This window comes from Akebia trifoliata, chromosome 2 (assembly GCF_017979445.1).
Source record: "Akebia trifoliata isolate Shusen 1 chromosome 2, ASM1797944v1, whole genome shotgun sequence".
NCBI classification, from domain to species: Eukaryota; Viridiplantae; Streptophyta; class Magnoliopsida; order Ranunculales; family Lardizabalaceae; genus Akebia; species Akebia trifoliata.
The window spans coordinates 13599850-13626279 of record NC_141376.1 but is presented as its reverse complement, the minus strand read 5'-3'; the positions used below and the strand labels follow the sequence as shown (position 1 = coordinate 13626279).

The window sequence follows — 26430 nt, the reverse complement described above, 5'->3', positions numbered from 1 at the left end:
CACAATTCCTTGGCTGGATTCAGTCACAATAGCACATATAAAAGGAAGACAGATGGGACCCAAAATATTTCCTTCCATTTACATCTCATATTTACATTAATGCCCTCAATATTCTCTACAAAATTCTTAATCACCCCATCCCATGCTCCCTTCTTCCCCAACCCCACAAGAATTTTGAACTTCCAAAGAAACAAGCATACATAATCAGCCTAATTCCATCATTTGGATGTATGACTAACCACCCCTATATATATTCATGATCCTAGGGATGGGGCGAGAGGCCTCACCCATGATTTGATCAAGATAACTAGCTAAGACTATATAGTACATCAAAAGACAAAAGAGGTAACAACAGAAGATATGCAGCGCACCTTTACACTGTCTTCATATCTAATCTGAGCACCTCAACGACTGACGCATTACAAAAGAAACATCTTTGGCAGTTCAGGAGGTGCCTGGTTATGCAGCCAAAGCATGACCTGTGGGAACAAGGCTGGAACTGAGCATCGGCCATACAGGTATAACAGATGCAGCACTGGCCATCATCTTCCTCCATCACCCCACCACTTAATCCCGCCTTACCCGTTTCGCTCGACTCAGTTCTGCTACTAAGTAGGCTCAAGAATTTCTCAAGCTGCCTCAGCCTTTCAAGTGAAGAGTCCCCTACTGCTCTCAAGGATCCAGCCTGCAAGTTGATGAAAGATTTGTTAACAAATTCGTATCTGGTCAAGCCATATAATTAAGCAGTCAAAAGTCTTGTGTTTTCAGAAAACTCAATACTGATGGGCTATATTCCTGGGATCTATGGACCATGCTTTGTCCCTATTCATGGAAAATAGTTTAAAATACTAGAGATTGGGTGATTCAAGGCTCAAGCATCTGCATAAAAACACATGTCCCTTCCTATAAGTGAAGGGTCTGCTTCACAGTATATATTTCTACCATGTAAGACAATCCAATGTTCAATAAGTTGTTAAAAACCGTCCAATGTGAGACATTCCTAACCTCATGAAAAGCCTAGCTCTTGTGCTCTGGGGAACAATCAGAGGTGCTAAAAAAGCAAACAGAGGCTCTACACTTTGCTTCACATGACTTTTTTTTTTTTTTTTTTTATTGATAAAGATAAATTTATTAACAACCAACGAGGGGTCATGTAGAATGATACTCCTGTATAGCAATATCAGAATGCAACGATTGAAAATGTGATGATCATTATGTTTCGATCATATAGAATGATATTCCTGTAGGTTGCACTAGTGGGAGTAAAAATAGGACTGTCAAGACTTGCAAAGTTTATGAGAACTAACCCAGTTGTACTCCAACAGATACTGGAACCCACAATGGACGGTAACAGGGCAGTCCATGCTTGCAAACACCCCCACAACATCGTTTTGCTCCACATTTTCTCGATCCATGCTAGCATCCAACAAATTCAAGATAATCCCAACAAGGGGGGCTAAGATCATCCCACGGTTTATCTTCTCTAGAGATTGGCCTTGTCGTCTAAGTGACCTGCAGGAAGTAAACAGGTACTCAATCAAAAATAAGCAACAAAGAGAGAGAGAGAAGGCGATGTTATTTAATAGGACTTAGATGAAACAATCACCAAAGCAAGCTTCCTGACTGATATCTGGTACATTAAGGATTCCCCTTTTTCCAATCAATCGCACCCCTCATTTTTTAAAGATATAATGATGATGATGGTGATAAATGCAATTTGCTTCTTAAGAAAATCATATATATATCATGTACATTTGCAGTTAGCAAGCCGACCCCAGATCTTTGGGATATGTCTTTGAAGAAAGATGATATGGCATTTTTAATTAACCAAGGGTAAAAATGTGTATTACATTTTTAAGTTAATTTAAGAGATGAATGAAAAATGAGACGCTTCCTATATTTTATCTCCTACAGTAATTGAACTGTGATCTTTTAGGGAATTCTTTTTTCCTTGAGATTTTTGAAAAGCCTATAATTTTAATCCACAGTCGTTGCATGAAATCATCATTTCTATCTTGGGTTTCTTGTTCTTTTGGTATAAGCTATTTAAAGAATTTAAGGGTGTCTTCAAGAATTTCATTGTGAGGTGGGTCTTTGTTTGTTGCATTTCTTCTCAAGTTCGGTTGCCATATCTTCACAGCTTCTATTATATCTTTGGTTGGTCATCTCGACCTTTGTTTGAATATGTTTTACTTATCAAAGCACATGTTTTTGTAGATACATCTAGAACATCAAAAGTATATAATCATTTGAAATATAAGAAAATACATACATAATAGGAAATTTTCCAGCATTCTTTGCATCACCCATTAAAGGACTCATTCAGTGATTTGAACATTATTTTTTTCCTTACATTTTATAGTTACAAAATCTTTTAATAAACATTACATATGTGTGTATAGATATACTTGGCATATGTCAAGCCCTAGCCTTGCACTGACATCCCAAAGCTTAGAGGGCCGGATCGTGTGCATAACTCCATATTTATTTTTCCGAGAATTAAATGGTGAATACAATTATGAAATGAAAGAATGTTATAACAAAAGTATTATTCAGTTCATACTGTGTCCTTACGGGGTACACTAGGCATGGTGATGTATACAGGTGACATTGATTATGATAATGATTCAAAGATCAAATAACAATGATAGTAAAAGCAGACACCTAAAACTTACAGGTCAAAAAACTCTGTGTCTGCAGCTGTAGTTACGTGGTTCAGAATAAAAACAATCAACTCAGTTAGCCTCCGAAGGTTCATATCAGATCCTGATAGGAATGCTTGAGGAATCTCACGAGTACAGAATTCCAGTATCCTTGCAAGATTACGCGAGAGATCAAAAATGACGCTACATTTTCTTTGCTGCAACTCCAAGACCTGGAACGTATGATTTTCATCAACTATAAGAAAATACACCCCCAACCCCATGGGAAAAAAAAAAAAAAAGGAATCCTTGACAAAGGCATATTAGTTGCCAAATAAATTTCTATCAGAAAACAGAAACCCAAGGAGTCCTTTGAGTAGACTAAGAATTCCCAACTTCAGAATATTTAATCTACACTGGGGTACATGCTATTCTTACCAATAAGCAAGGAGAGGGATATCTATTTAGGGGAATGATCTCTTGGGTCAATAAAGGGTATATCAGTCAACATAAACTGGTAGGGAAATGCTGAGTAACACAAGACAGTGTTAGTTCCCTTGAGTAGCCCAGGGACTATTTCCCACTAATTTAATATTTTAAATTATTTTTTAGTCATTTAATCTTTAAACATTTTTTATAAGTATTTTTAATCTTTAAATATTGAAAGATTTTTGTTGCTTTTACTACTAAAATATTATCAAATTAGATTTTTGGGAATAGCTGAACCACCAAACATATGATTCCAGACCCATATACTTGTGTGGGATCAATATATAGATACTCTTGGGGATCTATATGATCCGAGAACCACGGTACACATACAAGTCAATCATGGAGGGGTCAGAGACCGTCATATGTAATATATCAATTCAGCTAAGTTGCATCACAAGAAAATCAGATATCAGTAGCCAGTCAAACCTGGAATTTTTCTTGCATTTCTCGAACGGAAACTGAGAATTCGGTCATTGTCCAGCTAAGAGTGTTGAATAGTCGATTGAGAAAGGTTGAGAATAATCTTTCATCACTGATACACGCCTCACGCAGTAAACCCTGTATGAAGCGAGGGGCAAAAAGATATAAAATACAGTGGAAGAAGTCATATGAAAGAGACAAATAACTGCAGAGACATTGTACGGATCACAGTGATTGCTTCACCTGGAAAAGAACTGATGATGATGACTCTGCATGATTTGACAAACCAAACCCAGAACCTTTGCACAGCCGCAAAAGTATGTTTGTTACGGGAATCCAGGACCTATTATCAAAAGCTGAAAGCAATGCCCTTGGCATTCTCTGAATGGCTGCTTCATTGCTTTCAAAAGCAACCAAATAGTCCTTATATTGTACCAAGACTGATATAGATTGCAGAAGAAGATCCTTCAAATCGGCACTGGATATGCGTGGGTCGTTGAAGTGGGTAACAACAAAAGTAACCTGATAGATATCACAAGCCAAGTATACTAGCTTAAGTATGTATGTGCATGTGAATAGTATAGATGATTCAAAGCAAATGATGGACCTAACGCATTATCACAACACCCCCAATATCAGTATCAACATCTGTTTGTGAAACCTTCATTTCTAGCTAGCATTTTTCGACAATTAACAAGAATATTACACGCATGAAGTAACAAACTTTTGGAACTGTAGTCTGTTAATTTTCAATCACAACCCTCAATATTGATCAATGAATAACAATGAACCGCCCTAATAGTTTTAGAAGGATGTCCAAACCATTACCAAAAATTAGTGAAACATAGCTGCAATTTGATTGCCGTCAATTTGAATATGGAAGACAAAGCAATAAATCTTACAGGACGAGGAAACACCATTATCCACAGAATGTACCAAGAATGAAGTCAGTTTGTTATACTTAAAAATTCAAAGGGATCACCGTTTGAATTACTCAAGAAAGAACTAGAGGCATTGACAAGCCACTACTCTACACTTCTTCAAACAGCACATATCGGCACTTTGACTCATAAATTAATGTGATTATCTTTTCAAAACATAATCAAAGCATTGCAAATAGAAGAGTAAATAACACTACACAATAGAAATAAGCCTTATCCCAAATTTTTAGGATAAGGCCTTGATGATGATGAATTGGAACATACAAATGAAGTAAGTCCTTGCTTGATAAAAACAGCAGAAGGAACAAATGGTGGATCACTCCTGCGTAATGCATGGAAACAATCAACCTGGAAAGTAAAATGAAGAAGATAATAAGAACACATTTACAATTCATCAAATGTAAGATCATATAAAATTGCAAGAAAGACTTATTTGTAGGGTCAGTGCAAATCTTTTGTTTTCATGATCAGCAGTAGCAATAAATATTATAAAAAGGGACAGAGACAGAAACTCAAAACGTACAATAGACACTGTAGCAAGAGAGCTCACTGAATATCATCTCATACATACATTGTGGAGCAAACTGTTGGGCAATAAAGAAACAATATATTCATAGAATAAGTATAGTAAAGATAGGGATGCTCAAATGGATGAGTAGTAAAATTAAAAAAGGGCAAAAATCAGCAAAGAGTATATTTGAGAGAATTTAGGTATGGCCCTAAATCCTGATAGGAGATGGAATCAAGGTGAGTCAATTGAGATTAATACCAGTAAGATCATCATGAGGAGTGCGTTTGTTCAAGTAGATGGCTCTGACAGGGCAAGAGAAGGCCAATTACATGCATGGGGACAAGAAGAAGCAACACATGCCTTGATTGAAGATAGGGCTCAAGGTAAGAGCTGAAGGGAAAAAATGGAATGAACTTTTTACAATTTATATTGCAGATAAACCTATAACTTGTAATCTTCCACTTTGAAAGCATTGTTTTCACAATCACTTGCTTTTTCAGAGCTCTCTTGCATACATGGGTATAATGGGTAATGATATGAGAGCACTAATGATGAAAGATCTGTGCTTCAACACAACAAACTTGCCCCACCTAATGACTAGTAATAATACTTTATCAAACCGCAAATTAATAATCAAAGTAGAGTGTAGGAAAAGGTCTGTGAATCACTATACTATATGTTATGAAATACTCCTTTCCCATACAAGAACCTAGGGAAGAAGTTTTTCAGTGTAAAAAAGTCTTCTAAGGGAATAAAAAGAAAATAGGGGATGAGGGAGACTTATTGTGAAACACCACAAAAAGGTGTTCCCCTCATTATGGTATAGAAAAAATAGTACAAAGGTTCATGAAATGAAGGTCCTTGGATAAGTCAATTTTAGCTTTAAAGCCCCCACCACTATCAGAGGAGGATAAACACACACCATTCCAGCATTATAAGGCAAGGTGGTTTTCCTTAAACTAGCCAAAGTAGTTCAACCAAGAAATAGATAGGAAAGTACAATCTCTAATTAAAGAGCAAGGTCATAGTTTCTTATGCTGTTTACAAGCAATTCAAAATTCTATATCCACAACAGAGCCTCAGTTGCCAAAAGCACCAGGAAGTGGCTTTGTACTGAAAGCAAAAGCACCATCAAAAATTAGAAAGTAAAGTATTTTATTACTAGAAGTGAAATAGGGATGCTAGGTAGAAGATTCTTGCTACTAGGGACAGAGCATTTAACTTTTATCCAATGTCAGTAAGTGAAGGAAGTATCTTCAGTAATATCTAAGCAGAAACATAATGGCCTATCAACCAAGAAATGAGAATAAATCAAGTTACAATTTGCATGAAATGCTGAAAACAGCAATGATAATACTATTAACGATAACGATAATAATATTAATTTTTTTTAGTACAAAAGAACTGTCTCCCACATTTGGACCAAGAGTATAAGCTGATAATATTGAAACTTAGGCATGAATCAGATGTTCCATCCACATGACTTGTTATTTCTCTTTTTCCAATCAGTTCCATTATTTGTTATTTCTAATGCACGAGATGAAAGAAAGCATTAGCCTACCAGTGTTTCCAGATAAAACTCGGGCACATAAATAAACACTGAATCCACTTTGCTAAGAACCAGGAGCAGTTGAACAATCCACATGCATGTGGCATACATGCCTCTTTGCTTCCAACAAGAAAATAGAGATATGCGGTACCTGTAAAGCAGAACAAAGTGTGACCAAAAACAACAGGGATGCAAAGAACAGAATGTTCCCAATGATTACATTTCAAAGGAACTATGTGATGCTTGTTGGTTTTAGAATTAAAACAATACACAAATAAAAAACAAGTAAAACCAGAAAAATTATCATTCCGATTAGTTTTAATCTATATCTTGCACGTTCATTTCGCAAATTTTTTCCAATTACAAGTTCTTTGATAGTCACCAAAAGCACAATCAGGGATGCTCTTGATTCATGTATTCCAAGAATCTAAGGAGAACAATAGATGAGACAGAATTACCACAGTTTTAAAGACATAACCAGTTTCCCTAATAAAGGCATGTTAAAAATTCATGCATTCCAACAATGTAGAAAATCTGATAAGATAGAACTACCGAGGTTTTAAAAGATAACAAGTTGCTCTAAACCCAAAAGGTTTTCCTTTATAGGTAAAACCCTACATAGCTGCACAAAAGATAAATCCAGCGGAAGTACTAGTACTGCCAAAATTAAGTAATATACGGCACTTGCCTCTTTGTTCAAAAGACAAAATAAACATGGGTGGAGTTTAGTTTATTATAGCAGGGTTCTTACAATGTTCATTCAATCAAGCAGCATTCTTATTTTTCTGAACTTAAGGAGAGGGAGGAGGGACCTATGAACGGTACAACACAACAAACATGATTCAATTCAGATGCATGAATGGGAGGTGTTGGAGGAAGGACTGACGAACTAATTACTTGTGTTTGGTTAACTGGTATGGAGGGATGAAGAACCAGATCAAATAACTGAAAGAATGTTTATACAAACTAATGGAAGGTGGGATTACTGGATTTCACAAAAACAAGATATAATTCAAGCTCATCTTTTATCTCAATTGATCAATAACAAACAATATCCTGGAAAAACAAGGCAGTGATAAAAGGACAAAAAAAGAACAATATATATATAAAGAGACTAAGGAAGATGATAAAAGGATTGCATCCAACCTACTAATGGTTAAAAGACACCCCTTTGATAAAAGGGAAAATTTCCCCTATCATGCAGGAGCAGAAGCAACACGAAGTGATGACATGCAAAAGAGAAAAACTATGACCACCAACCAAGCAAGTTTCTTAGAGGAGAGGCAAGGCATAGCCTCCCATAAGGGTTCCCACAAAAGCAGAAAATAAATTATAAAAGGAATCAAAAGCCTAAAGGCAACCGATGGGAATGCACAGACGAAGCGAGATAGACACATCCTATTACCCAGGCATCGATGGGTCAATGCTATGATGCCTGAATACTTCAGTTTTGCCAGCATATCCATATCCCATATACCAACAGCGATAATAGATACTTCATGATACTTCTCCATAACAATTCTCTCATTTTCTATTGTATAATTAGTTATTTTTTAACTCTGAATAATTTGCTTTTCTTTATTAAGTATAAGTATAATCTTATTGCAAAAGATGTTAAAGGAAGACAACAAAGAAGAAAGGAACACCTAACAGGTTGAGATGATCTGCCTAGAGTTTATACAATGCAGCAACTAAAAAAGCTTTACAAACTGATCCCCTCAAATCATTAATCCCTAAAAAAACCTTTACATACATAACCTCCGGAATCATCAATCCCATCATACAAAATCTTTGAAATCAATAACCTAGCACTCTAGGAAGATCCTAGACCTCTTGAACATCAAGGTTTTAATATCGTCAGTTTCTATCCAAATGAGTAAGAAAGAGTGGCTCCTCCAAATAAGGTGCCCTCTAAGAAGACGGATTTGTGCCACATCGAAAGACTCCAGCACAATTTCAGGCATAATCCAACTAATACCAGACTAAGAAAAGATCGCACCCCAGATGAGTCAAGCAACAATATAATTTAACAATGGATGGTTCCCCGCTAACAAAGAACATGATTAACCATAATCCACTTTCAAGTAACCAAGTGATCAATCATCAATTTTGTCCAAGGAGGAGATCCACGTAAACAAATCTATCTTGGATGGAGTCTCACAGCCTGGCACAAAAGGGGCTGATAAATCATAACCTTAAGAACTAATTGGAGGCAAGTAAAAAACCGAAAAGTGACGGTCTTGATTCTAAACCCATAATTTTTTTGTCATCATTGAGGAGGAACCAAATGCTAGTAAGAGACTGAATCTATTTTCCAATCATTCAAATCCGTCCTAAAGCAAAATTGCAGAATAGAGTATCTCCATCCCAGATCGAAATCCTACATAAGCCCTTCTCTTTTAGACGAAAGGAAAATTAGGACAAGACATCTTTGTACGAGGAATCAACACAACAAATGTCTTCGTCAAAAGCAAACTCCATCATCTATCCCACATTCCCAACCTTACATCTAATGCCTTAGAGAACGAGATATAAACAATCAGGATCCCTTTCCAAATACTACACTATATTTTGATAGACGAGATCTTCCAACTTAAGTTCTTATAGCCATATCTAGAGAAGAGGGTTTGAGTCTATGGATCATGGATGAGAGTCATCTTATCTAGATCCCCACAACCATCTCCCAAAGAGTGCATTATTCATTGATTGAAGATCTTTGATTCATACTCTAGCATTGTCTTCTCTTAGCATTATTCACAAATTTCCCTAAATAATCTCACAAAGTCACACCCTTAACACTACCATATGGATTGACTCTAGGATTTCCAACAATTTCACTAGCCCAGAATAATGTTCATTATTCAACAAACCAAGTAACCATAATTAGACCACACCCAAAAAAATAAAAATAAAAACAAAAAAGCAGCTGCCAAATAGTACGCATAGATTGCAGATTATCAAATAATCAAGTAGCATTATCACGTTATCATCATGCATAAGTCCACATTTGATTAATTTTTTAAAGAACATTTGGAGAAAAAATAAAATAGCAATCACATAAAACCTTAAACTAATGAATGAAACAAAGCAACAAGAACAAAGCTTCCATCACAAAATAACTGTGCCAAAAAAAGTGGAACAATACGAAGGAAAGAAATAAAAAACAGCACACAAAAGATTGCAGCTAATTGAATAAGCTTTTCTGGGATCATCTTACCAGGCGCATTGTCTAATGCATTCAATTAGTTCTTCCCGGTACATATTTCGAGCTTCCTTCAAACGCTTTAGCTGCTCACTGCAAGATCTTTCCCTTATTTGTTTATCAGTTTCCTCCAATAGAGATATTGATTGTGATTGATGAGACATGTAATATGATGCCTACATCCATGAGAATTTATTTTAGATTACTTAGGACATATTAAATGCAGTTTAAGTACATATATTGTGTACAGTAACTTTCATGGCAATCACAGCCCACTTAAAAGAAGATACATTCATTCAACGTTAAGAACAAAAGCAAATTCATCTCATGCATAAAATATAAACACAATAAAAAAAATGAGTGTGTCAAGGTAGAATAAAATATGTTATGAAAGTAAAATCTGAACTCTGACCAACCAGCATCAGGATAACAGCAGGTCTGCTTCAAAACTTCTGTAATATAATGAAGATGATGAAGTTTTGAACATGAATCTATTATTCACAATTACAATTATTTAACATCTTTTGCCCATTTTCAACTTCATCAGTATCATGACTTGTTAACATCAAACTGCACATTGGCACATAGCCAGAACTTGCTGAAAATTTAAATCCTTGGAAAACTTCACTCAGTCAGGAAAAACAAATAAATCTACCATGAAAGAGCACCAGGATGCAAGAAAAAAATGTTTTTAGTCAAGATGATAGTTGTCTCAAACTGGTTACACTTGAAGATAATGGTTGAATAGGTCCAATACCAAAGAACAAAGGATACGCACGACAAGTGGAGATTTTATTTTAAGACAGTATTACATAGACAGTTTGAACAGGGCTGATAACAGGACAGTTTCTACCTATCAAGCACTGACTTTGAAAACAATTAGGAAACCCCCAGAGATACATTCAAGTCAATAAACTGCTAAGTGCCAAAAAAGACCACATTTCTTTGGATTATAAACAACTGGAAAATTTATAGTAAGCTAGTTCTACAATAAATATACAACACCATAGGTTATTTATGCAGTTCCGTAACTGATCTGGATTATGCATCAAACAAGATTGTTCTGGATTGTGCCCAAAGGTTTGATGTTCAAACTTGATGACAAGCATCAATATTCTATCAATCAGCAGGATTCAATCGTGTATAACCAACAAATTATTGTCATATGATGAAAATAGAAAAGCCCAAAAACTATAATCAACATGTATATAATATTACAATTAGATGTGAATCTATATGTCCCAAATTTTTTTGAATAAGGCTTCGATGATGATCATGATGACAATGGTTAAAAGTTAATTTTATGTAGATAAAGTAGATTGATCCCCTCACCTGCTTAAAATTCGGAGCAAGACCTAAATGATACAACAAGAGCATAGCATCTAAAAGCTCCTCTTCTCCTAGTGTGGCCGAAGTCAAATTGCTCACCCTTGGCACACTCCTCTGATGCTGCACTGATCGATAACCAATATCAGATTCCGACTGATCACTTGAACTGGGTTTATCCACTATCTCATCATTCAAACTTCCTGTACTGCACTCTGCAACAACGTGAGCGGATCTCTCTGGAATAGGGCTGCAATAGCCCCGAGAACCTTTGGACGTATGTCTAATCAGATCTTTCGATATTCTTGTAAAATCAGTATCAGAGGTTGAACAACAACATGGCTTCTGCCTTGTAGAATGTGTTACCCTTGTATCTAAATCATCCATACAGCCTTCCTCCCATCGAACTACTTCTGTTTCCTCATCATCTACCGGGTGAGATTTCAATAAATGATTGAATGATCCTCCAAGCCTAGATATGTCAGTCCGATGAGGATCGTTTTTAAGAAACAAGCCCATAGGGAAACTCTGCGGCCCACCTCTATGAAGAAAACCTACATCAACTCCAGCATTTGTTCCAGAGCCCTTCATCCATCCACAGATATCTCCCATGTCAAACCCTTCAGATAAGAAATGGAGGATCACTGTGTACAAAGAAACAATAACGGAATTGCTTGAAACCCCAGGAGGAGGCGGGTTGCGGTCTGCACCTCTGTTCTTCAATAAGAGGTTCTGTAAAAATGTCCTAAATACTGACCCAGGTAATTTGGGAGGTGTTATGGGAGGTATGAACTGGATGACCAAGCGGCAAAGTTCCCGATGCATCTCTTCAATCTGCAGATAAAACAGGCTATTAAATATCATCTTCAAGTTTGTTAAAATAGAACTTGATATTAACTTATGACATGGTATTGTCCCTAGAAGTCGTTGAACATGACTCCTTTTTCCAGAAAGCACCAGCATGCATAATTAGTTCATATCATTTAATGCAATTTTCAAGCAACAAAATGACCTCAATAAACTAGAGGCATGTACTAAGTATGATCATTAGGACACAAATGCATATATTACCCCTAATAACTTTTATCAATATGAAATATTTCACTAGGGACAGACAATTCCGTAGTTCCACAACCTTTCAGTTTCCTTGCAAGGGATATTTCACAAGCATTGTTAGGAGTAGATAGTTGAACTCCTCAAACTTGAGAACAGGGAAGAATCACCATGGGGGTGGGATTTTTGAGAATGCTTTTTCAATGAGTAAATCATATCGAGAAGAGTTATCCACAATCCATAACTTCAAAAGGACACTCTTGAAGGAAATTTAATGACTAGGAGATTACTGAGGTAACATCTTTTCTTGATCTTTTGGATACTATTCAAATCAGGGAGAACGAGCAAGAATAGAGGGAATGGTTCAAGACTAAGGGTAAAAGATTCTCGCTCCGATCCTTTTACAAATTGATACTTCTCTTTCTGAATCCATCATTTGGTCCATCTTGTTCCTTCTAAGGTTTCGTTCTTTGTGTGGCCAACTAATTTAGGGAGAATTCTTACTTTGGACAATTTGATTCTCCATGGTTGGATTAAGCCTAAACTTTAGTCCCCTATGCTTGAGAGATGGGGAATCTATTAATCACACTCTATTTCATTGTCCTTTCTCCCGAGACATTTGGTTGTTTTTTCTTACTCGCTTCCAGATTAATTGGGTTCTACCTCAAACTTTCTTTGCGTTTTTGGAAGGTTGGGCATTTAATGTTTCCTCTCTTAGAAAATGACATTTGTGGGCTATTCTTCCCTCAGCCATTGCTTAGGGATTTTGGAAAGAGAGAAACAATAGGGTGTTCCGAGGAAAGAAAAGTACCTCACACAGTGATCATGGAGATTTTAGGCTTGCTTTACTTTTGGTCGAAGTTGAACAAGGATTTCTTGGGTGCTTCTTTTGAGGATTTTGTGTTCAGATGGGATTCTCTTTGTGATGTACAACTCTCTTTGGGGTGTGGTTGTTCTTTATTTTTGTTTCTTTGTTTTCTTATTTTTTGGGGGCCATCTCAGCCTCCTTTGTTTTGTACATTATCACCCTTTAATATTATTACACTTATCCACACACACACAAAAATTGAAATAAACTCAGCTTAATGATATTTATGAAGTAACAAGACAGGAAAAAGAAATGCAATCTTTCACTTACAATTGTTCAGAAAATACCACTTTGAAGTCCACCTGACCTTGATTAACATCATCGCTACCACAAAAATTGACCTAAGTTCAACCATATAAGGCTACCCCCAACATCTTTTGGTAATATTGCCACATAACCATGGTAGCATCATATGACAAATTGACAATACCTATATCACGCAGCTGCAGATAAAAATATCGGAAATAGTCACAAAAAACTGTGATTTTTTTTACAAAAAAAATTCGTTTAAAACGCATTTTGTACGTAACGATTAAAAAAAACTTGACTTTTAAAAAAATTGCATTTTTATGTTTCAAACACATTTAAAAAATAAAAATAAAAAATTGTAGGCCTATGGTTAATTTATGTAGCTTTATAGTTGATTGTGATTTGGATCATAAATGTTGTTAATGTGGGATTTGATGGGACTGTCTTAATGTTATGGTTTTCTAATTTTTCTAATTTTTCTAATAGAATTTTATTTTTCTCAAAAGATACGTTGATGGTTAGACTATTTTCAGCGTCAGAAAATATATAACTAAGTGCGGAAACATGTTATCATACATAGATATTTAATAGTGTTTTTTTTCTCAAAAATATATTAGAAACTTAGAATAAATGTTTCAAGTATTAAATATATATTACATTTTTTAGGAATTTTTAATGTATATTTTTTATTTTTTGTATTTACCATTTTTCCCATTTTGTTCTCATTTTTTTCCCATTTTTCTGAAGTTTTCCCTAGCCCTTTTAAACCAGTATTCCAACTTGGTGACTATTTCTCAAATTACAGAGGTTCAGTTATTCACATTTTTCGTTTTGATCGGTAAACCTATGTTTAATGAGTTCAATAACTTGGTGCTAGCGAGATTTGAGAGGACCGTTGGCGAGGATGGTACCTCTATCCAGAAGAATTATAGAAAAGTAATTCTCAAGTCTCATTAATGAGAGTTTGATAACTATATATATATATAACCTAAAAAGTAAATAGACATAAATGCCCTTACATAGAATTAAACTAAGCTAACCAAAGAGACTACATTATTTTCAATACTCCCCGTCAAGCTAAAGTAAATATATCAACTAAACCCAGCTTGACAAGATGAGAGTTAGTGACAGACGGACCAACAGACTTCATAAGCATATCAGCAAGTTGTTCTGAAGAAGATACGAAGATTGTCTATAGAGTACCAGAGCAAACTTTCACCCTAAGAAAGTAAACATCAACCTCTATATGATTGGTTATCTCATGAAGGACTAAATCAGAAACAAGTATGATGGCAGACTTGTTATCACAAAACAAAGTAGAAGGGCCAGAAACCGAAAAACCTAACTCCATCAACAAAAATCTAATCCAAATAAGCTCGCAAGTGTCAAGGGCCATAACACGATACTCAACTTTAGCAGAAGAGCGGGAAACCACACCTTGTTTCTTACTTTTCTATGAAATCAGATTACCACCATGGAAAGTACAGAACCCAGAAATAGATTTCCTATCTGTAAGAAAACCAGTATAATCCGCATCAGTGAAGCAGGATAAATGTGGTTGAGTAGTGGAGGAGTAGAAAAGTCCAAGACTAGGGCGAGACTTCAAGTACTAAAGAATACGATAAACTGCATCAAGATGAGAAGTGCGTGGGGCATGCATGAACTGACCACACTAACTGCAAAGGTCAAATTCGATCTTGCGTTAGTCAGATAAATCAGACGGCTTACAAGTCTCTAATAAGAAGAAGAATCAGGAAATAAATTACCAGGTCCGGCATAAAGACAATGATTATAATTTATAGGGGAGGAGGCAGGACGACAACCAAATATACTAGTGTCCTGAAGGAGATCTAGTATGTGTTTGCACTGAATTAACGAAATACCATGACAAGAACGGGCCCTTCTATCCCTAAGAAGTATTTGAGGGACCCAAGTCTTTAACCTCAAATGCACAACCCAATAGCATCTTTACCATATCAATCCATTGTGCATCATCTCCAATTACTATAATATCATCCATATAGACCAATACAATAGTGCAACGGCCATCCACTCCTCGACAAACAAAACAAGTATGATCTGAATGGCATCTAGAAAACTCCATAGATAAAATGACCTCAGAAAAACGTTGAAACCAGGCTCACGAAGACTGCTTTAAACCATACAGAGATTTGAGAAAGCGACATACCTTCCCAAAATACTCCCTCTAAAAACGAAACCCGGGAAGGGTCCATATAGATAACCTCAGTCAGATACCCATTCAAAAGGGAATTCTTCACATTAAGCAAGTGAAGAGGCCAGGAATGACAAGTAGCTAAAGAGATGAGGAGGCAGACTGTAGAGAGTTTAGCTACAGGAGCAAATGTAACACCAAAATCTTTTCCCGGAGTCTGCGTAAATCCTTTAGCGACTAGGCGAGCCTTGTATCGATCAACAGTGCCATCTGCAAAATACTTGATAGTGAAAACTCATTTACAACCAACAGTCCGTTCCCCAAAAGGAAGATGAACAAGTTCCCAAGTATGATTCTTTAGCAAAGCATCCATCTCAACAATCATGACTCTAGTTTACTTAGGATCTTGCAAAGCCTCTGTTATAAACTGGGGTACCCGAATAGAATCAGTAGTAATAAGGTAGGCTTGATAAGAAGAAGTCCCTAATAGGAAACAAATTGGGCAATAGGGTGATCAGTAACGTACCCTCGCTTACCTTTGCGAAGTGCAATAGGTAAGTGAGAGTCAGAAATGGAAGGAATAGGTGTTAGAATAGAAAAAGGTATACTTGAGTCCAAAGAGGAGGTTGGCAAGACCAGTGAGAGGTGGGAACGACAAGAATAGACCTTAAGAGGTGACAAAGAGGAAGATGGATCCGGCAAAGGAGACGAGTCCTGCAAAGAAGATGAAGGTGGATAGAAAACTGGAAAGGGTAATACTATAGAAGAAGGATCCTGCAAAGATGATGCAGTACAGAAAAAATGAACATTTGCAAAAAATGTAACATCCAAAGAATGAATAACACGATGAGAAAGAGAGTCATAATAATGATACCCCTTTGACATAAATGAATAACCTAAGAAAACACAACGAATAGCTATCATCTAATTTTGTGCGATGGGAAGTCCTATCCTGAACAAAACAAGTACATCCAAAGACTGGATGTAATAGGGAAAAGAGTGTTATCAAGTCGAATAACATGAAGAGGCATTTGTCCCCCTAAGGTGCAACTTGGAACACAGTTAAGGAGAAAAATCGCAGTGAGGACTGCCATATTCCAATATAACTTGGGAACATGCATACCTCAAAAAAGACAGTGGACAATGTTCATGAGGTGACGATTCTTGCGTTTTACCACCCCATTCTATTCAAGAGTATAGGGACAAGTCAACTGATGAAGTATACCATGCTCATGGAGGTGGGATCAAATCCCATTAGAAATGTATACCCCTCCATTAGACTTAAAAGATTTAACTGTGGTGTTGTATTGGGTCTGATTCATTTGAAGGAAATTAACAAAAATGTAGAGCACCTCAGAACGACAATGCATCAAATAAACCCAACTACAACGAGAATAGTCATCAATAAATGTAACATAATACCTATGACCATTAAAAGCAATAACAGGGAAAGGTCCCCACACATCAGAAAGGACTAAATCAAATATTTTGTTAAAGCGATGCATGCGAGGAATATAAGAGGTACGTGTGTTTAGAAAACTCACAAACAGAGCACTGAAACTTATGTCCACTACAAGAGATTTTTAAAGCAAGAAACAAATAGCATAAATGCTGGAAATTAGTATGTCCTAAGCGAGTATGCCATAAATCTAAGGTCTGAGAAGAAAAAATATGATTTCCAAATAGTGGAAGCACAGATGTGGAAACTATAGTAGGTTGAGATTCGAACAAGTATAGCCCATTTCCCTCATACCCCTTACCAAAAATCATCTTCGAAGTCAGGTCCTAAAAAATACAGTGAATAGGAAAAAAGGTTACAGAGCAGTTTACAGACTTGGTAATGCTACTCATAGACAAAAGGTTAAGAGATAGATTAGGAACATGAAGCACAGAGTCAAGTGAAAAATTAGAAGATAAGGGGATGGTACCCTTACTAAGGATAAGAGTAAGGGACCCATCAGCAAGGCGAACCTCCCTATGGGTAGCAGGTAAAATAGAAGAAGTAAAATAGCTAATCACCGGTTATATGATCAAAGGCACCAAAGTTAATTACCCAAGTCAGAGGAGTAAAGCCAGGCTGAGTAACATGGAAAGTAGAAGATGTACCTGAGGGTGTAGTAACTGATGTCACAGTTAAGAATGGTTAAGTATGAGCATGGATCTAATCTCGTACAATAGCAGCAATCTAAATCTGAAGTTGTAAATCAATAGTGCCAATGGAAGCAGAAGTATCAGTAGGAAGAACTAATGATGAATCCACAGTTGCAACGTAGGGAACAAACTGTCTCAAAGAGGGAGCGGCAGATGATCACAACAGATGGAGATAGAGCTGGAAGCTACAGGTCTTTTCATAGTCAATCTTCCCACAATGACTAGAAGTAAGACTACTCCCTTTACCACAGCCACGGCCTCCACAACCTCTATTCCCAGATCCCTGAGTACGAGAGTCAGAAAAACCCAAATTAGCGGCTAGAGCCATTTAATCTGTAGCCGGAGTTGAGATAATATCAAGAGCCTAAGTTTGAGAGGAAACAACATGACAATGACGCTCAGCACTATCAATGGTCGCAAATGTCGCAAATAGAGAAGGTAAAAGTTTGGTGTTAAGGATCTGGATCCGAAGTACCTCAAACTTGAGACGTAACCCATAAAAAACCGGTATGTTTGATGTTGAGCAATCCTTGTAACCACATACTTGACTGCTTCTGCAGACAGCTCAGCCATAGACTAATAGTGAGAGAGCTCCTCCCAACGAGATTGGAGAAATCCAAAATAATCAACGACGCTCTGAGTTCCTTAAGTAGCCTGGGCAATCTCTCGATAAAGCTCATAAATCCTCAATTCATTTCGAACATGCACGTATGTTTGAGTGAGGGCTGCCCACAAATAGGAGACAGTCTCATGATACATGGTGTAGATGCACTGCTCCATAGAGTTAAAAAGTCATCCAAGAATGGTGCAGTTATCGATCTCCCATTGCTCAATTTTGGGATCAGTGAAAGGTGGTTTATTGATGGTACCTAAAAGCCATCCAAATTTTCCTCTACTTCCTAAATAAAGTCAAACAGATCAAGACCATGACTGAAAATGTGATCGTCTAATAAGGCATTGGTGATTCGTTGTGATGAGAAATTTGCTCCAAGAATGGTGTTGGAGTCCTTGGTCTCTTGATGCGATGTAATTCCTTACTACGGAAAGAAAAGTAAGAAACTTTGGTTTGAAGGGAGATCTCTTATACTCTCAATCAAAGTAAGAAGAACCAACACCCTTTTTTTTTTGTCGTAAGTCAAATCAACCACAAAAAGTTCAGCCTAACTGTTGCCGCAAGTCAACACTATTACCTTAGGTGTTGTTAAGGGCTTCACACAGCCAAACACTATTGCCACAAGCCAAAAGAAATCAAACACAGCAGCCCTAACACAGTAACCAGCACCCACTCAAAGAAAATCGAAGCAATCCAAATCAGAAATAGCAGAAATCACTGTTGTTGATGTCGTACAGTAGAACTAGTTCCCCAAATGCTGTCGCAAGCCAGTAGATCTCCCAAACTTAATGTTGTAGGACCTAAAAAACACAGTAGACTGCTGTCGTGAATGCTAAAACAGCAAGTTGTTGTTATCATGGGTCCAAAAACACAGCAGATTGTTGTCGTGGATGCTAAAACAGCAAGGTGTTGTTATCGTGGGTTCAAAAAACCCAGCAGACTGTTGTCGTGGATGTTAAAATAGCAAGGTGTTATTATCATGGGTCCAAAAAACACAACGTATAATAGTATCACGGTTAAAGAAAAATAAACCCTATTGGAGGGCACAAAAAAAGCATAGCACAGAATTGCAGCATGTGGAAGAACCCCAGAAAAAAAATTATTGCAACATACAATAAAGGGGGTACGAATCAAAGATAAAAAAGAAGTCCCCAGAAGGGGAGACTTTCTAACAAAGTTACGGCTAGGTTAGTAAGTCTCAAGATCCAGGTATTTTGAAAAAGGAGGAAAAAAGAAGAGAGGAGAGGAGATGAAAGGAAACTTCAAGGTCTCAAAAGAAATTGAAGAGGAGAACCCAAGGAGAGAGTGAGACGTCCTCTAGAAAGGCTCTGATACCAAGAAGAATTATAGAATAATAATTCTAAAGTCTCATTAATCAGAGCTTGATAGATATATATAAAACCTAAAAAATAAATAGACATAAATGCCCTTGCATAGAATTAAACTAAGCTAACTAAAGAAACTACATTATTTCCAAAATATTATAGCAATTACATAAGAGATCTCCCTCAAGAAATTTCATCCATTGATGGACTTCGTTAGATCATATGGTTCCATGGTTGATTGGGATTTTGGTTTGGAAGGGGTTGGGTTTTAATGATTGGAAGATCAAATCATTTTCTAGCATGATTGAGGCTATTTCACATGCAGCTCCGCTCTCGAGAGAGGAGGATGGATGGCATTAGGTTGGTTCTTGAGATGGCATATTTTCATTCAAATCATTCTTCAATGAGATGGTCAAAGCACCGAGGTTTTCATCTCTGTCTTTGGACGTCCAAGCGTGGAGTCCTAAGGTCCCTTTCAAAGTTTCTTTCTTTGTTTGCCCTGCAGTCTCTGAGAAAATTCTCACAATGGGTGTATTGATCCACCAATGGATGCCTATGTCTAATTTTTGTAGCATGTGCAGGCAGGATATTGAATTTGTTCATCATCTTTAAAATAGTAAAGAAAAATTCTGTACTATTTTATTTATAGTAAAATCTATGTTCATTATTCATAATAAAATAGTAACTGTTATTTATTGAATATTACTAATTTTAGTATTTTAATAAAATTTTGAAAATTCTAATTTTTAATTAGGTTTTTACTATTGATAAGTATGGTTTTGGGATTTTTTTTTTTTACAAATGAAGGTCCCTGCTTGATGTAAAACATGAAGTAATGTAATTGAGAATCAAGTTGATTGAAATTTTCTCCTTTGGTAAGTCTTCGTTTGGAGTTAACAGACCAAAGTTAATCTTTGAGACCTGTGCAGGGCCAAACCTAGGTGATTATTGCATCAGCCTTAAATGTTATAATAATGTAATTAGTACAAACCAGGAAAAAAAGAAATTGTCTTACAACCTGAGGAGTGAAGACCATATATATCTACAAACTTGGGTCTCCTACTTCTAGTTATTATTTGTATTTCATTACTATAATTATTAAAATTGAATTATGTAGGTTATGGCTCATATAAAGTATTTATTAATTATAAGCAACGGTTGCCCCATAGGATTCCTTATTCAATACTAACTTACGAATTTCCATACACGATACACCATTCCCAACTAGTAATGAGCGTTTGTATCTTAAGCAAGGTTTAAAATCTCATTTCGGTAAAATATTTTGGTCAGAAGAAAATTCAAGACAGAAGCAACTGAAACATTCTGATACAATCCAAAATATTCAATGTTTCAAGAAACCATAATTTTTTGCTGAAACATTATGAAACAGCACAAAATTTTGAACCATAATCATAAGAGCAAAATTAAATAAATATTGTGGAAATAGAAGTACTCAATTAGCTCCCTTAGGGAATGGAAATAATCAAAATGTATCGTAGAGATAAAGTGAAACTTACTACTGTTCCTAGGAATGCCATGGATGACTAGCACACGAAAAACAAAGCTAATAGGACTACAGACAGTATTGGTTGCTATCACCTGAGGCTTCCCTAAGTTGACATAGCAGCCCAAAATGGTCAGGTTCCCACACATGGAAACCTGACAGCTTTCCTTAGCACTACTACATAATTACATCCATGAAACATAGGCACTGCACAATAAGCTATTAAACACAAATTGCAAATATCAACACTTTGGGGGAAAAGATACATATTTTTCTCTTTGCATCTCTCAACTTCTATGTTGTTTCAAATTTTTCTACTTCTGTTTTTCATGTCTCGTTTCATTTTTGTATATCTAAGAGTCTAATAAATTCTTCATCTTTGATATGCTACCTTCTCATTTCATTTAACAATAAAGGTATCTATCCTACAGTGATTGAATAGAAAATAAAAATGATGCAATAAGTGACAATCACAATTTTGTTCCACTCATAACATAGGAAATTAAAATTAAACTGTGAAAAGTGAGGTTGTAAGCAAGACATACCTTACTGACAGCTCCAGATAAAGCTGTAGTTGTTAGCATCATACTACTTTCATGGGACACGTCCTCACATGATCCAGACCACCAAACCGATGGCATCAAGCACTGCAAATCCTGCTTGTTTGGACCCTTCCTTGAAAGGAACCCTTCCAATAAGAACTCAAAATCTGATGAACTCCACCAAAGCACCATCAGTTCCTCCCGCCTCAAAATGTGGCATGCCAATGCAAGATAAGGGTACGATCCTGAATCTGGGCACTCCAACAGAACCAATGACGCTGTTTTGCAACTACAAGAAAGGGCATTGATGACATGCTGGAACATCAAACGAGATCCCACAAAATCTAGAAAAAGGTCTAGATATCTATCCAAGTTCACATAATCGTGTGGTGCCCGCAAGCCAAACACTTCACTAAAAAATGACACGAATGGGCCCCACCCAAAATATTCAATATTTCCAACTTCAACATCAATTGTAGAGAAAAGTTCCTCGCAAATTAAACGAGAGATTGGGTTAAAAAGTTCTTCAACAGGTGGGAACCTCCTCAACCTTCCTAATTTCTCAACAGAAGTTGACTCAGACTTCTCCATACATTGAAGTTTCAAAAGCCTTGATAAACATTGCAGCAAGTAAGTGACAAGGGACGCTAGTGGGGGAGGAGCTTGAAGAGGAAGATATCCTTCAATTGGGCATTTAAAGGGGTGAGACCCAAAATTCAAATCACAGCGCTCACCTTGAGATAGAGAAATAGCTGGATAATACCCAAGTCCAGGCCCCATCTTACGCACCCCATCGAATGCCACACCAAGAGAAACACCATTCCTATAGAAAGAGATATTGTCGTGATCCAAATCAATACAACATCCAATGACGTCCCCAACAACCCATGACTGACCATATGTTTCAGCCTCTTTATTCCACTTACTGACTCTCTTCCCATCAAAAGCATACGAATCTTCTGCATCTCCTACGCCCTTATGGTCGGTGAAGGGGCATGAAAGGGTGGCCCACCCAAGCTGTTGTACTCCAGAAGTTTCTAGAATCACTTCATACATCCATTTTCCTTTCCAAACACAAGCATTTGCCCTAGCACTACTAAACATGGCAAGACTCTCTAGAAGCAAAGGTTGCTTGAAAATCCGAATATCACCGCAGACACTTGCTTCGTCTATGGAAACAGTTTGGGGTTCATACCCATTGTCAAGAATGCATAATCCATCTCTATTACGACTACAGATTGCATTAAGACCCTGAAATTTCAGAAGTTCGTTCTTCAAAATAGAACGGACATATTGAGTGTCAATTGGATTACTTAATGGAAGAATTGACTTGTATGGGAGATCAAATATTTGCTCAATAGCTCTTTCAACAGATTGGTGTCCAATGTCATCACAATTGGAAACAAGATGAGTTTTATGCGAATTGTCTTTTCGATCTTCACCCGTTAATATTACAGCTAAACCAGAAGAAAGTCCACCAATCCTCAGGCCTTCTTCAGCCATTGATGGAGAGGATGAGTGGTTCCTCCTTTAATTACCGAACACCCAGAAGAGAAATCTAATTTGAATTCCAATTTAATCTACTATGCCTCTCCAATCATACCAAAAACACATCAAACCCTAGAAATCAAACCCTCTGTACTGACCACGAAAACTCCAAATTTCTCATACAAATTACATATATTCCACCAATTCATAGATAATCACCACTGCACATCAATAAAAATTAAAAAAGTATAATTAAATAAAATCAAGAACTGCTTCTGATTTACAGAATAGAAAAATCAGGAAAAAAAAAAAAACGAAAAACTGATCATAATTCACATCCAATCACCCAAACAAAAAAAGAACAAACATAAATCAAGAACTACATCTGATTAAACCATAAATTCGACAAATTAGAGGATGAAAAATAAGGGAAAATGAAGAGTATCAGAGAGAAATTTCAAAAACTTACATAGTACAAACTTCACGGCTCCACACAGAAGTAAAAAAATCAACGTTTTATGGTCTGTGCCTTTCAATCATGGAGGCGGCGGGAGAAAATTAGGGTTTACAGACGCCATTAATGGAGAGCAAAAGAGGAACTTTTATTTTTCGCCAAAATTCGGGAAATCAGACGAACCACACAAGCAGACCAGCTCCTCACACGCTGACTTGGAATCCTAAAAGTTGTTAATAGCACGTGTCGCTATCACGTGGAAAACACAAGGCTAATGACGTGGCTCACTTGACTACCTTACTCCCGGTGTACCACATCTCACCTGCACCACTTCATGACTGTAACGGACCAAATTCTCGTCGAGTTATATCTATCTATTTATCGTTATTTTGATTTTTTTGAAGATAATATCGCGAAGATACTCTAACAGTCCGTGTGGCTGGGAAACGCTACAGTGCGCGCATCTTTAGGGCTGGATAGTTTGCCAGCTTTTCGCACGTGGGTACTAAAACCTGTACGTATGATAGGAATGCTATGGGTGGTACAATGGGTCGCGTTTATCCAATCCGAACCCGATCTGTTTAATAATTGTGTCAAAATCTTAAGAGTGCTAATTTTCTAATTCAAGAGTTTATGTGCAATAGTCTATCCCGAGAAAAAAAAAAATCTACGATTCTTGCACATGCCATGTTAGTGAGTTTTTGAGTTATTACGTCAGAGTTGAATTAGAAAATCATTACACAAATCTTAAACCCAAACCTCATCCATTTACTAAATAGATAATACAACAAGATATGTATAACACATTTAGAGTATGTTTGATTGCACATGGAAAATAAGGTGGAAAATCAATTTCCATGGAAAATGACATTTTTCAAGTGTTTGATTGCACATGGAAATGGAATTCATTTTCCACCCCATTCAAAAAGTCCACTAAATCATGGATTTCACTTTCCCACCCATATGGGTGGGAAAATGAAATCCACCCATGTTTTCCATCATCAGTTATTCCCTACCACCACCACCATCACCACCACCACCACCACCACCATTACACTAACCTTGCCGTCGTCGTCATCGCCGTCGTCACCATCGTCGTCGCCGTCGGCTCCGTCTCCGACCACCTTCTCTCTCTCTCTTCTTATTTTTCTTCTTCTCCATCCCTCACCTCCTCCGCCACCACCACCACCAAGTTCTCCCCCCATTTTCCTCAATTACCTTTATCGTCGCCGCCGCCGCCTCCACCGTCGTCGTCGCCGCCACCGCCACCGCCTCCACCATCGTCGTCGTAGCAGCCACCGCCACCGTCGCCCTCGTCGTCGCCACATCCTCCTTCTCCTCTTCTTATTTTTTTCATATTTTTTCCATGATTTTATTCAAGTGAAATCAAACAATGGAATTTGATTTTCCAACCCTACCTATTTTCCACAACTAATTTTCCATGGATTTCAAATTCCATGGAAAGTGACTTTCCATGCAATCAAACATACCCTTAGTAAATATCTTGATTTGTGTATTTTCAGGGCAGCGTGTATGTTCGTGCTTACGAACATGATTATAATTTATGACCTGAACACAAACATAAACCTGATTACGGAACAAGCATGATTATGACCCGTATCTATCAATCTACCATTAATATAAATTAAGTATCACAAAACATTAATAGGGTTCCACCAACAAAAACAAGTTACCAAAAATATTAATGGATTATTTTGGTCTAATTGTATGAGGGTCAACATGAAACAGTAGTGGATGTGATTACTAAACTTGTTAACATGAGTTATCTCTCACTCATGTTTTCAAAACTCAATCAAATTTGAATCAAAATGAAATGTGCGGTTTTGGATAGGGTAACCAATTACTCAATTTGACTCGTTAGCCTACTACTCTGAATCCACCAGTAAAAAAAAGGTTTAGAATTTTGATCTAGAGTCCATAAAGGAAGGGTCGGGTGCAATCTCCAACGAAGTCAATCTAACATTACTCTTTTTTGAAATTTTAGAAAATTGATTAACGTGATTTTAGGCATCGTGCAACTCTTATTTATTGATTTTTGACAAATATGGCACTAATAGTACTAAACTTAAATGTAAAGATGGCGTTTATGGGATTCACATTCTAATTATAAATGAAAGGAAATAAAAAAAATTTAAAAATAACTAAACATTTTTATCCCTTAGTATAACCACAATTAAAAATGTTACAATACTCATGATTAGGTATAAAAAAAAAAAATTTTAAAAAAAAAAATTCTATGCATTAGTGGGGGGGGGGAAGTAACTATCATTTTGAATGCCAAGTGTACCACCTATCTTTTTTCCTTTTGATAATCAAACTATTTGTTTATGTTTGATTGACAATATTGAATTACACAAACTCAAAAGGATTGGCTCAATGGCAAATTTCAAATCGATAAGTAGTTAACGTCTGTAGGTTGTGAGTTTGATACCCAATAAGAACATTAATTTCTCAAGGGCCACCCGTGAGGACGCACCCTCACTTGCCTGGTGCGTGTAATGTGCGGGTATTGCATGTGCCCTAAGACTAATCCTTGGACAAGACCATGATATATGGATTGAGCAAAGTCCAAATATGAGCCCAATCCATTGTCTACATAGACACTCAGTCATCAAATATATATATAGGGTCAGGTTCAAGGGACATATGAGAAAACATTTGTAAAAACAATGTAACATTTATAAATTTTCAAAATATGGGTTAGAAATTTCGGATTGAGTTGATTTTGTGTGAGGATGATACCTATGATGGGAAGATCATCTGAAAAAAAAATCAGTCCAATCTGAAACTTCTAACCCCATTAAAAGTGATTTAGAATGTGGACCGTCGATTTTTTACCTATTTTTTTCAATAATTTGTAAATCACTTTTGATGGATTTAGAAGTTTCTGATTGAGCTGATTTTTT

General features: G+C 36.7%; 1 protein-coding gene across 1 annotated transcript; it reads right to left on the bottom strand.

Annotated features, from left to right (window-relative positions):
* Positions 1–55: 55 nt before the first annotated feature.
* LOC147409671 (E3 ubiquitin-protein ligase RKP) lies at positions 56–23713 on the bottom strand. Its single transcript, XM_086431347.1, has 11 exons — positions 23519–23713; positions 21565–23270; positions 11090–11917; positions 9773–9933; positions 6568–6706; positions 4760–4843; positions 3798–4076; positions 3561–3692; positions 2676–2875; positions 1308–1512; positions 56–685 (listed from the first exon to the last, which is right to left on the bottom strand). The coding sequence occupies exons 2-11, from the start codon at positions 23062–23064 to the stop codon at positions 374–376; spliced, it is 3840 nt and encodes a 1279-aa protein (XP_086287473.1). The 5' UTR covers positions 23065–23270; positions 23519–23713; the 3' UTR covers positions 56–373.
* Positions 23714–26430: the final 2717 nt, after the last annotated feature.

Excerpts from the sequence above, each read along its gene's own strand:
- LOC147409671 (XM_086431347.1), bottom strand. The coding sequence starts at position 23,064 with ATGGCTGAAGAAGGCCTGAGGATTGGTGGACTTTCTTCTGGTTTAGCT. Across the intron at positions 9,934-11,089 it reads TTGCTCCGAATTTTAAGCAG|GCATCATATTACATGTCTCA; the intron begins GTGAGGGGATCA and ends TCATGGATGTAG. Across the intron at positions 2,876-3,560 it reads AAATGCAAGAAAAATTCCAG|GTCTTGGAGTTGCAGCAAAG; the intron begins GTTTGACTGGCT and ends CATACGTTCCAG.